Here is a 12,548-nt window from a genome sequence, read left to right as displayed (position 1 = left end):
GAATTGAGGGGCTTCTGGCCTAAGAAGGGAAGACGCACTGTGGTGCCCTTCTGGGATATCTGAGCCAATATCTGAGCCAATACTATAGGCTGACACCACAGTTACGCCCCCCATGATGACACCTCATCACATCAAAGGAGGTATCAGAAGCCAGCATGATGAGCTTTTTGACAATCTCCACAGGTCATTGTGGTCCTGCCCCTCGGCCAGAGTGCGTATGACATAGGCAGTGCAAGCGCCAACTCTCAGTGCAAAGCTTGCAGGATCATGTGGCCTTTTGAGTACATATACCAACAGTTTGTCCATGGGGTCTGATAGAGCAGCATCTTCCATGGCCACAGCCATATGCCCTTCGAAAGAGGCCAGGATGGAATCTACCTTTGCAGTCTCTAAATATTCTTGCTCAAGTAGATAAAGCTTGGGCCATCCCTTGAAACGGAAGCCTTGACCGGCGCTTTCGAATTTTTGATGAGAACATCACAAATACTCTATAGTACTGGTAAACCAGTCTCCAGCATCAATACAGAGTGGATGTAGACCTCAGCCACTACCTCGGACACTGGGGTGGCCATCCCTTCTCTTAAATCTAGGTTATAAAATGGAGGAATAGCCACTTATTTCACGATCTCCCTTCTGCCAACCATTACCCCCTTTGTCAACAGGAACCCAAGAGTATCCTGGAGTGCTGCCACTGGAGTATGCTTGGTAGCTGGCAGCGGCTGCAGCAGAGGCAATCTTGCACCAATTGCGCTGTAATAATAGCCCTCAGCTCGGCTGCAGAGATTGCGATGGACAGGGCAGGCTCAGGCAGTACTGGTGGTGGAACTCTTGCTGGGGAAAAGGGGGGTAGTAGAGCAGAGTCCACCTTCCTAGGGCTCCATCTGTATGAGTGGTTTCTGGAGCGATGTCTCTCGCTCCTGCACCACTCCTCCAGCCCTCTCCACCCTCCAGTCACCTCTTATGTGAATGAAGGCATGGGATATTCTTTGCTCCAAAGGTTAGAGGCCCGCGAGGCCCTCAGGCCACAGTTGCCACAAAACACAAAGAAGATGGTTCACCTGCTACCTGGTGTGCCACTGTTAGGCAGAAACCTGTGCAATTCCCTCTGGGACCACTGCAAAAGATTTAGGACTACAGGTGTTTGGCAGTAAACCCACTTGGTAGCAGTCTGTACCACACAGATTCACTTGGTAGCTGTGGCTGAGCAGTCAGACTTCCCTCAAGAAGAGTTAGGCAGTATACAGAGTATTCACAATAGGTCAAAAGAACACAGTAGAACAAATAAACACTGACCAGAGCTTGGTGTAAAAGAGATATAATTATTTATTTAAAACCACATCTAGAAAAACACACAGGCACTAATAGTAAGCAATTCAAAAACACGGTCACTAAAAGATATACACTCCCTTAAAAGAATATTAGACAAGTCTTAAGTAAAGCCCCACTTATTTACAGACAGCGGTGAGCGCTTAACGTAGATGGAACTCTAATAATTCGTTTTAAAAAGGGAGAGAAAAGCAGAGAATCAATTGAAACAGATCCCAACACTTTTTCACGAACACAACAAGAGAGGAAGGCAAAGTAACACTGTGACTTCAGAGTCAGTAGGCCGGACCCGCTTTAAGAGGATCAAAACGAAATGTGTCCAAGGTCCCACGGCTGCAGTGCACAAAAGTCTTGTAACGGTTCAAAAAGGAGTTGGACCAAAGAAAGGGACCAGTTAGAGGGTCAAGGCGGCCATCCCAGTCCAGAAGGTTAAGGGGTTATTATTACCTTGTAGCAATCTTTAGAAAGGGAGGCCTGGCGGAGACGGTACCTTAAAGTGGTGAGAATACTCCAGCGGGGACAGTTGTTCCTGGCAGCGGATGCAAGTCGGTGTTTCGTCCGGAGGAAGAGAAGATCTCATAGGGGAGGAAGACAGGAGTCCGTTGCACTGCCAGGGAAGAAACCAGCCGCTGAGTTTCTCAGGTACAAGGAGCGGTCCGTTGGTTCGCGGTCCAGTGGTAAGTGGCTATCCGGCTGCTGGGGTGCTTGGCACGGGCAATTCGACCACAGACCGGTCTGGGGTGCGAAGAGAAGAAGGGAAACTGGTTGTGCACACCAGTCAGGGGAAGAAGCCTCTCCAGCCAAGAGATCTTCTCCGTCGCCGGGAAGCGGTAAGTCGGTTCCGCAGGGCTCCACCGGTGGTGTCGTCGTGGTAGGTCGGCTCAGCTTCTCAGGTCATGCGGCGACTTCTGAAGTTCCAGTCCCCAAAGCCCTGCTTTTATGCAGCATACCCCCATTCACTCAGCCTAGCTGTCAATCAAACATGCTAAGTGGTGAGCTGGCCGGCTCACCACTTGGGCCAATCACACAAGAGTGTGACTTGAGTTACCAAGGTAACTCAGTCCAGGGTGCCTAAACCCCCTCCCACACCCTCTGTGGTACCCAGACAGAGTGGCACCACTTTTGGAGGCTTCTGTGGAAAAGCCCGCCAAAAAGTGGAACAAAGGGCTCGACTTGGGTTGGAGTCACAGAAGCGAACACAAACGCCATTTTAGAATCGAGTCCTGGCAAAAAATACCAACCGGCGAATTAATATTATTTAAATAAACCGGCGGTATGTTCGAGGCTATGAGAATTAAATAATTAAAGTTGGTAGCCTCGAACAATGGGAAAATCCCATAGGGAAATATTCGCGGTCAAATATAAAAAGTAGTATCCACTGCCACCAGCCAGAACTCGATCAGGGGGGACGGAGACGTGCCCCCTCGACTAACAGACCTCGGGGCAATCGAATTGCCCCGACCAGTACGTCCACAATATGATGGTTTGTACTGGTTTCTGTTAATAATTTGGGACTAGTAAAGCCAATGGTGACTTTACATGCCCTGGGAGACAGTAGTCAGTCCCAGGGTATGGAGTCTATGGTGGGGGGTCATTATGACACCCGTGTTACTGCACGGAGGGTGCTGTGTAACACACATAGTAAAAACACATGAGACCCTATGGAGTAGAGGACCCCATAGACCATAAAACACATTAACAGTCATAGGAACACCATAAATCATGTCCAAGAGTGGGAGAAAAAGAGTCTCACTCTTGGCAGGAGAAAAAAAACAAACTCCAGAAATCCAGCAAAGCTGCTGGGGGACTCACTAGGTTAGGAAATTCGGCCTAAAGAGAGAATTCTCCCCAACAGCCACACTCTTCATAATAATCTTGCGAAACTGGCTCCGGAGCGGGCCTGGTGTAAGGTCCTCCCCAAGCCACCTTCTGGCACCAACCTGGTGGAAGGTCTCTGGAGGCCACCCAAGCAACAGCGTAACTGGGCCTCCCCACAAGGATCGTGGTAGGACATGGTCACACAGGGCGTCTTACAGATCGGTTTCCGCCATACGCTGCTCGTTACTGCATGGAGCTGGTTGACAGTAGGCGTACATGCAAGCATGTACTAACTATGCTCAAACTAAAGAGGACAGGGGAAAGAAAAGAAGAAAGAAAATACTAAAAATTAAAGAAAGACTGGAATAACAGGAGGATCAATGGCTGGACGGGGCCATTATACCTACTATGCTATCAGGGATCCCTCCAGGTAAGGGGGATTGTATTGGAAAATAATTAGTAGAGTTGCTTGTCTCAGGAGGCATGAATGCCTCATTCGGCAAGGACTGGGATGAGGAAGTAATGACGGGCTCTTGTTGATTGGGGGACGAAGAAGTGTGTGACATGCTGCAGCTGCACCAGTCCGTGGCAATCAATCATTCAGCAAGCTGTGGGCTTACTACACAATATGCTATGCTACAAGCCAGGCTTTACAGAGTCCAGACCCCTCTCACCTCCATGACACTTCAGGCAAGACTGCAAAAAGACCAGAAACATTTGGAGGTAAAAAGTAGCTATAGTATCTGTTAGGAAAGATTTCTCCTTTAGGCAACTTTCCCTCCATATTCTATGGACCCCAAACTTGGTTTGCTTTTGTTTTTGAACCTGTCCAGACTGTTTACAGGGCAGTTAAGAGGGAGAGGGATTGCCAGAAACTCAACTCCCATGGGCCATCCGCACTGCCAAGCTTGCTTGCAGAAGAGGAGTACCCTCAGGAAGAGATTAGTAAGAGCCACCAGAAAAGACCATTGCGTAAAGGCCTATGGAGAAAGGCCTGATTCCAATTGTAAGCCCACAGAGCCCACTAGAGGAGACCATAAGAGGTTGATGGTTCCTCAGGATGTGTGGCTCTACCTCCTGCAGTTGGTGGATGAAGTACCCATTGCAGTTCATCCTGACATTAGGTTAACCCAATTGTGGTCACCCATGCAGTCCTGCTGGCCCATGATGGGAGTCCCTGTGGAAGACCACTGTAGGGGTTACACTTATGGTCACCAATCTGACAAAGGTGGGAAAATGATTCTAAATCCAAACACCACTACCAGTAGTGGGTGCATCCTTTGAAGAGACGGGTCCTAACTTTGTTAGACCTCTCTTTGAACTGCCTCAGGCAATAGAATTACCTTAGTGGTTGCTGATCACATCACCGGATATCCTGATACTAACCCACATCAAACAATGACTGCCAAGTCGGTCATTAAAGCTTTACTGGACACTTGAAGTAGCTTCCCTTCAGAAGCTGTGCCCGACTGTTGCAGCATCTTCAGGTTCAGTTATAGCGAGGCCCCGTGGAAGTCATCCACATCCCTCCCACATTCAGTTGGTCTGAGGGAGTGATTCTTTGCAACTCTCCAAAAGTATAATAATTGGAGCCCTTAGGGAGCCGGAAAGAAGGTACTGTAACTTCTATCAAGCTTGTTGCTGAAATCCTTGATCATAAATTCATGGTCAGGGCCTTACCAAATTGAAAGACTTAGTAATGTAAACTATCCAGTGGACCTTGAAAGACCTACAAGGGCTCCCTTAGTGTTTCCTATAAATAGACACAAGGATTTCATCCTTGGGGATGAACTAGAAGCCCTGCTCCTGGTTTCAGAAAGTGAGCCAGAGGAATCCGAGCCTCTCACTAACCTGTCCCAGGTAAACCCTTCATATGACTTAATTGATGACGGCCTAGTGTACCCTCAACTGATTTTACAACACCAAGGTGAGGTGAAAACCTTGCTGAGTCAATTTTCCCCTTTATTCCCCCCAATTCCAGGATTTACACTTTGGTGCAAACAGGACTTTTCTCACTGGAGTTGGTGGACCTACCAGGTTTAGGAGTTGTAGTGGTTCAGACCAAATGAGATTGTACGTTGTGATTGAGGTAAAACATTTTTCGGAACTAAGTGTGATAGAGCCCTCTAGTAGTCCTTGGTCCAGTCCTGTGGTTCTGGTACCAAAAGCAGGTGCATCTGATTTGATATTGTGTGCAAACTACAGAGCTCTGAATGCGGTCACCAATACAGATGCTCATGCCCTTCCACAAACAGATGAGTTGGTGGACATGCTAGGTGCTGCCAAGTAACTTTGCACCTTTGACCTCACTGCAAGGCAAGATTCAGCCAAGTACCTATTGTACAAGACTGGGCAACCCCACAATCCAAACCCCTCAGACTGCTACACTACTCAGAAGAATGTTTCTTGCTCTCAGAAGTGTGAGAAGGCCTTGGTCATGGCCCTGTTCTCAGGCCATCCTATTATCAGAGTCCTTTCATTGTGCAGACAGATGCCTCCGACACTGGGATAGGTGCTGTACTTTCACAGTTAGATAAAGGCGGGGAACATCATATATGTTTAATCAGCTGCCAGCTTAGGTGCAGAGAGCTGAAGCGAGCAACTGTGGAAATTGAATTTTGTTCCATAGTGTAGAGTCTTCAGTAGCTGAGACCCTACCTCTAAGGGACTCACTTTACTGTGCTAACTGACCATAAGCCCTTAAAGTGGTTGATGAACACAAAGGGAGAGAATGCCAAGTTGACTTGGTGGTCCATAGGTCTTCAAGGCTTTCACTTCACCATTGAACATTGGCAAGGTGCACAACATAGCAATGCTGATGGTATGTCCAGAATGTATAACCAATTGGACCAGGGACCCTTATCCAGGGGTGGATTAGATCCCCCCTACCCCTATTATGTGAAGGGGGGGGGGTCTAGTAGGGGGTGGGGGGAGGAGGGGTGTTAAAAGGAATCTCTTTTAGGCAACATTCCCTTTGTCATGGGGAAGCTTCCAGTACCGATGGTCTAAAGGACTGCAAACGGTTACCCTTTTGTTGTTTTACTTTTTACATGTTTTGGTAACTTTTACACACAGCATCTTACAATGCAGTGCACAGGGATACTTTTGTATAACGCTAGTCTTTTACATTTGGGATTTTTGGTTACTTTTTAATGTGCCTAAGTACTAGCTGCTGGCAACAATTACATTTTTACCATTTGTGCATTTATTTTAGTGTGCACATTCGAGTTTGCCAGATTTGGCTACTAAACATGACCAGTGTTCCAATATGGCCATGCCACGAGGTTTTTTGCTTATCCTTTGGGCGTTTTGGTCCTTAGCCTTCATACTGCCTTCTCAGGTCAGGAAATCCCTAATAGGGTCATGCATTTGCCTGGGAAATCTGCAGCTTTTGTGGGCCGGTGCACGTCATGTGTGCCTGGGCCCAGGAAGTAGGTGGTACTGCCTGGTTCCATTCTACAACTGTGGCGCCTGCAAGTCTGTTGTGCATGGATGAGTTAAACCCACAGTGGTCCCTGATTGGACCACTGCGGGCTGAGTGAATGCTGCAGATCCTTATCATTGGTGGGCTAGTTTTTGCCATGAGCCTAGATTTTGGATAAGAGGAGAACTCCTGCAGCCATTCCAGCATATCATCGTTGCAGCCAGGTATCCTGTGCAGCCGTGCAGCTGACAAGACCCGTGGATGACTCCTGAAGAGGCCTGGCAAATTTTCCTGCAACTGTCCCTGTGAATCCCTGAGATGGGCCTCTGCAGTGCTTCATCCCTTGGACTGGTGGGACCAACCAGTCATCTTCTCGCGTAACCGCAGCTTTCAGCCTTTGGAATCGTCCCTGGACCACTAGGTGGACCAACAAGCTCTGAATTGGGCTACCGCACCAGCAGCGTTGTCGGTCTGCTGTTTTACCCAGAACTTTGGTAGTCGCCAGCTCGTCCTACAAGTTGCCTTCCTGCCAAGTCTCAGCTTCCCAGCATTAAGGGATCCTGCAAAGGAAGGACTTCTTAAACCAGGACTGAAGAGACAGCTGCTGTTGCCAATGTACGGCTACTGTCATTGGAAACGGCTTCCTTCATCTAGTAGTGTGTCCTGTAGAGGCCCGCATCAGTGCCTGCAGTATTTCTTCTTCGGAAAGGGTTGCAATCAGCTCCTGGCCCGAATGGAATCTTCCTTGCAACAGCAGCTCCGGGCATCTTTTACCAGATCCAATGTCAGGAAAACCTACCACGAGCGACTCCCAATCAACCAGCCACGTCACTTGGGGAAAATCAGAGTAAGGGTGGTGAGTAATCGCAATAATTACAGCCATTCATATGTCCCCTATAATAACTTTTTGAATAACTTTGATTTATTCCATTACTTAATGTTTGTTTTAGCGGCTGTTCTAAGAGATAGTAAAAGTGACTTTCTTACCTGTAAATGCCTTGAGAAGTCTTCTGGAACATGTGTTACCACCAGAAAAACTCTCCCTGCATTTGTCCCCTCTCTGAGAAGGAACTTTGTGACTTTTGGTCACAAGGCCCCATTCAACATAGGGACTGGACTCAAAGTTAGGGTCTTCATTCTTGTGAATGGGTTTATTTTACTGCATAGTTACATACCTTCCTTTCGGGTGTTCAAATGAATTGTATGCATTTCTACAAACAAAAAAGGTGGCTGTATATAGATTTTATGAGTGTTGTGTGATTGTGTTACTTGCTTGATTCATTTTTCTACTGTGTTTTTGGCCTATAAAGGGAGTATTTTTGTACTTCCCTTTCTAAGCAGAATCATTGTGCATTTCATTGTGTGGACCCCTGACCACACTCATGAGACCACTCTCCACGCTTACCTTGATTGGGCGTTGCTAACCTCTCAGAGTTCTCCTGTTCACTAGAACTATGGTGGCCTCCTGAAATCTGTCCACCAGGCCAGATTTTAAAAATCCATCTCAACAGTATCAAATGGGGAGAAAGGTCTGGGGCCACTGAGTAGGAGGCTTTGTCGTATCCCTAGATAAAGTAAGATTGGCTTCGGGTCTTCGATTAACAGCAGGGCTTTTGGCTAAAAGCTTGATACCTGGCAGGATGTAATGGCCTTTTGGGCCTGGGTCCTCCATACCGCCAACTCTCTCTTTGAAAATAACTTCCTACTCGAGCTCTTCATTCCTCCAACTCCCTCAGGGCCAGTCACTTTTCCAAGCAACGAGTTGGTGGTAGATCTCTTTCTTCAGCGGAGGCCTCCCTCTGGAACAGCCTCCCTGCCTCTCTGAAACTCGAGTAGAACCATCTCTGGTTCCCCTCAAGACCTTCCTCTTTGCTCCTGCCTTCTCTCTTCCTCTCCCCTGCTGATTTCCTGTCTGATACTGCACTGGTCACCTGGATACCCTCCGATTTCGGGCCAAGGTCCCTGCCCGCCCAGTTGTACATCCGCACTGCCTCCCAGCAACCCCTGCACTTGGGTCTGTATCTGTAACCCTACAGTCCCCCTACCTGCACTTTTGAACACCTGCTGCCTGCACGTACCCTTGCACCCGCCACTTGCTGACCGCACTTTGTGTTATTGTTTTGATCCCATGTACAGCACTGTCCTCCCTCCCCTTTCCGCTGGCACTTTTCCCCCTCCCCACTGCTCTGCACTTGTGCGATCTCAATGTCACTTGACCTAGTTGACCTAGTAAGATCGCTGCCCCCTCCCACCCATCACCCACCCACTCACCTGCAGCATCAGCCCCAACATGGATATGCATGCACAAACAAACAGAAATAAATTAGACTTGTAGGCACAAGTAAAACAAACCACCATTTGGTTTTTAAATAGGTATCCAACACCCTGTTAGTAAATTCATCTGGTCAATTAAAAGGGGCAAAATCTCCTACTCCTACTCCACCCCCCAAAGCGAGCATCTGCTTTCAGCAGTAACCAAGATGATAATCACCTCCAGGGATGCCTATAGCTTTAACATTTACCAAATCACCCTTTCCTGGTCCTGAATGCATCCTGTTTCCTCCCCAGGTCAACCTCAAGTGTTGTATTCATTAGTTAATAAAAAATCAGTGTGGGTTCACTTTAAACAATTGGTGGCCAAACAGGAGCTTACAGACCCTGGGGATTAACGTTACTTAACATTGTGGTTCTATCAGCACAACATACCTGGTAGGTGGGTGAAATAGGCACTTATGGACTCTGGAAACTTTGGGTCCACCACGTACCTTAAATGGTAATGCCACAGCAGTAAAGCCATTAACCACCTACACGAGAAGCACCCCATCCACACTGGCATCACTGTGAAGCCTGTCCTGGTAAAGACACTACAGGTCTTCAATTCAATACATACAAATAGCTCTACACTCATCAGGCATGACATTTATCTACATAGAGCTTGGATCACTCCATGTCTGCCACTAGTATGGCCACCTTATTTGTACAATGTCCGAATAAAAACATAGAATAGACCTGCATTTTGAGGTTCTCAACACGGTTACCTTTGAGTTAATTACCCCAAAGACTCCTGCCACAAGTGACTCTCCAAGCCGTTCCCTGCCTGGGATGAAAACCCCACATCTCAAAATCCCTGCAGTTGAAAGAGGGTGCAGGGGAATTTCCCTGGATCCCGTTATTGAAGACCAGTTAGCTGCAAAAGACAGCTGAGTTACTTATGTAATGATGCAGAAGTACCTGCAGTGCTTTGGCTAGGGTGCAATCATAGTGCCTACAGGCCAAGCGCCATAGTACTTCCTTTTCGCTAGCTCCATGCCTCGTGACTGCTGCAGTAGTCTCCGATGCTGTACCAATTCTGAACGAGTTTGTTCCATACCAGGCCGGAAAAGAAAACAATGCGCCCCAGCCAACATTTCAGCACTGGGCTGAAGTGACCGTCAGCGGACTCCCATCGTCATGTCCCACCTTGAGGGCTTACATGCACATCATCTTTTGTCTCCACCACTGAACAAGTCTTCAATTTGCATGAGCCTTTAGTAAAGTCAAGCTACCTTACCACTCAGGTCTGTTCTAGACACCAGAATCACAAAACCCACCCTGTCCTCTATCTAGGAATCCTCTGATTGAGCTACTGTCAGCTTTCCTCCTAGGAACTGCTAGTTTGCAACTGTAGTGTCCCCCAAAAAGGTGTACCAGAACAAAAACTATTTAAAAAACAGCATCCATACACACCCTATAAACTGTTTAAGAGCCCTTACAGAGTGGCCAAAGATACCCTAGCCCTCTTACTGTTCTCTACCAGCTTAGCCTAACCTTCCATTGTGTTAACAGGAAACCATTTATAAAGGTACTCCTTTCAGCAGGCTTTTTGCTTTGAAAATGACTGCCTACATTCCCCTTTGTCTCTACCCATAAGATACATTCCACCACTGGGCACCCATAGAACCAAGGTGATATTCGTACGTACTCATCGTCCATGCCTGAAATCATAGATACTAGCTTTGAAGCCAGCTGTTGTTGCTTTCGACGGGGCATTAATTGCAAAGAAATTGAGCTGTGGGGCCCCAAAAAAATCAAGGGTTGGATGGGAATGATGCAGCGGCCTCTTTTGCATTTAACCCCAATCCCAAGACCTTCCCTTCCTAGTCCGAACAACTAATGAAATTAAGCATACGCAAGATTATTCTTGCACCGCTCCACACCTTTTTCTAAGTTAATGGTCTTTTTTTCGGATTAGAACCAATGCCCCTAATAGTCGCAGATTATGCAAGCACCACACACACTGTTTAAACAAAAAGCGACAATGGACCAGCTATCTGACCAAAATACTATGCCTTAGTTGGTTGGCCAACTGCCCCCCCCCCACCCTCCACCTGCACAAAGTGTTAATTGCAATAAGGTACGGAAGAGAGGGGGCGTGGCTACATGGCCAGAGGCTAGGACGTGTTCCCTGGGAGCTCCTGCTGATCCGACGTCGATCCGGTCGAAAAAGCATACTATGTATTTACAAAGTGCTGCCTGTTTCAAGCTGGAACTACATGAATATGAGAAGGATGCAGGGATCGAATAGCTGACGAGAACAGTAAATGAAACATCAAGTTATGAGTTAATGAGGTTGGCGAGGTGGTAGGTGCTACATATTCGGCCTATGCTAGAGGAGTGATCCCATGGGTGGCGCCGCATGTCCCTTTTCAGCTGTTACAATCTACGGAGGAGGCGGACGGGAGGATGGTAATAAGAGGGCTGGTGGAAAACAGAGAAATATGTATTATTAATACATATGCCCCGAACCAGGACACAAATAAATAAATGGTAGGGAAGAGAGGGATGAGGGAGCGTGAGAGAACAGCTGCAGGAAATGTCAAATCCCCCACTACTTGCGGCTACCATAAAGATCTTGGTGGTGTGCCCTCAAATACTTATAAAAGGCATGGAGATGTCATTGTGATGGCCAGCAGTCTTTCTAGGTCACCCCATCTTGTGGGGCGACACTGGTGTGAGAGTCCTGGTGCCCTGGCTGATCCTGCCTTCTGCCAAGCGTAAAGGCCTGCATCTGGAGAGGAAAGACAACTTGAGCAAAGAGCACACCACTTCTTGCCAATATAACTGTATTCAAGATATTTGTGAAAGTCATCCATTTGTCTATGGCGAGTGGTTTGCAAGATAGCAGGCTGCATTTGACTGTGGTGTAAGTGAAACAGCTTGAGACCAGATGGGAATCCCTCCAACTGCAAGGATGTCAGTGGTTATAAAATGTAGGCAGTTCTACCCAGCAAGCAACTGCATACACCTGAAGCTGCTTTATCAGAAGCTTGCACCTTGTGACGTGCTAATTAAACAAAGGATGTCTGTAAAGAAAATCTAACACTACTGTATAGTGATTTACAATTACCTTCACCAAGCAGGGGGCAGCTTCCATCGGCTTGAGCAAATCAGAGATCCCTTCTCCAGAATAACTCTGCGGGTCTTCGTCGCGATCCTGGTGGAACTTAACAGCTAGCGCTGGCAGGCGGCACTCGTAGCTCTGCTTGTATTTGGAGGAGACCAGCACGATATCCTCAGATTTGCTCTGAAAAATTGAATTTGTAACTATCAATGATACACAGGAAACAACAAGAAAAGCCAACACCGCTACCTCAAAGATTCAGCAGTACTTACAGTCCCTTCATACCACATTCTTGCATACAAAAATCCAAGGAAATAATTTCTGTTGGGGGGGGGGGGGGTGGGGGGGCCTGGCTTGGCAGCCATGCGGTAAGGAGCACTGCTCATGAGCTCCTGACTGATCTTTCAGAACATCTGAGGAAACTGGCGAAATCCAAAGCAGAACACCACGGAAACTATACACACAGGTTTCAGAACACCCGCAGAGTGTCTGGGGATCTCAACGTGGAGAAAGGGAGAAGATTTCAGGGAGAGAATCGCAGGTGCAGATCCTACCCACACACCTAAAATGGCAGGTGCAAGCTCCGAGGCCAGCTGATGA

At 47.5% G+C, this 12,548-nt stretch overlaps 1 protein-coding gene across 3 annotated transcripts in view; it reads right to left on the bottom strand.

Annotated features, from left to right (window-relative positions):
• OS9 (OS9 endoplasmic reticulum lectin) overlaps positions 1–12,548 on the bottom strand; it is a 596,790-nt gene that overhangs the window by 477,894 nt on the left and 106,348 nt on the right. For all 3 annotated transcript variants that reach the window (XM_069653613.1, XM_069653616.1, XM_069653615.1), the window contains exon 2: positions 11,955–12,131. In XM_069653613.1, coding sequence (XP_069509714.1) covers positions 11,955–12,131 — 177 coding nt within the window. The remainder of the gene's footprint in view (positions 1–11,954; positions 12,132–12,548) is intronic.

Source organism: Ambystoma mexicanum, chromosome 3q (genome assembly GCF_040938575.1).
Source record: "Ambystoma mexicanum isolate Mex_15411 chromosome 3q, UKY_AmexF1_1, whole genome shotgun sequence".
Taxonomy (NCBI): Eukaryota; Metazoa; Chordata; class Amphibia; order Caudata; family Ambystomatidae; genus Ambystoma; species Ambystoma mexicanum.
This window is presented reverse-complemented; position numbering and strand designations above follow the sequence as displayed.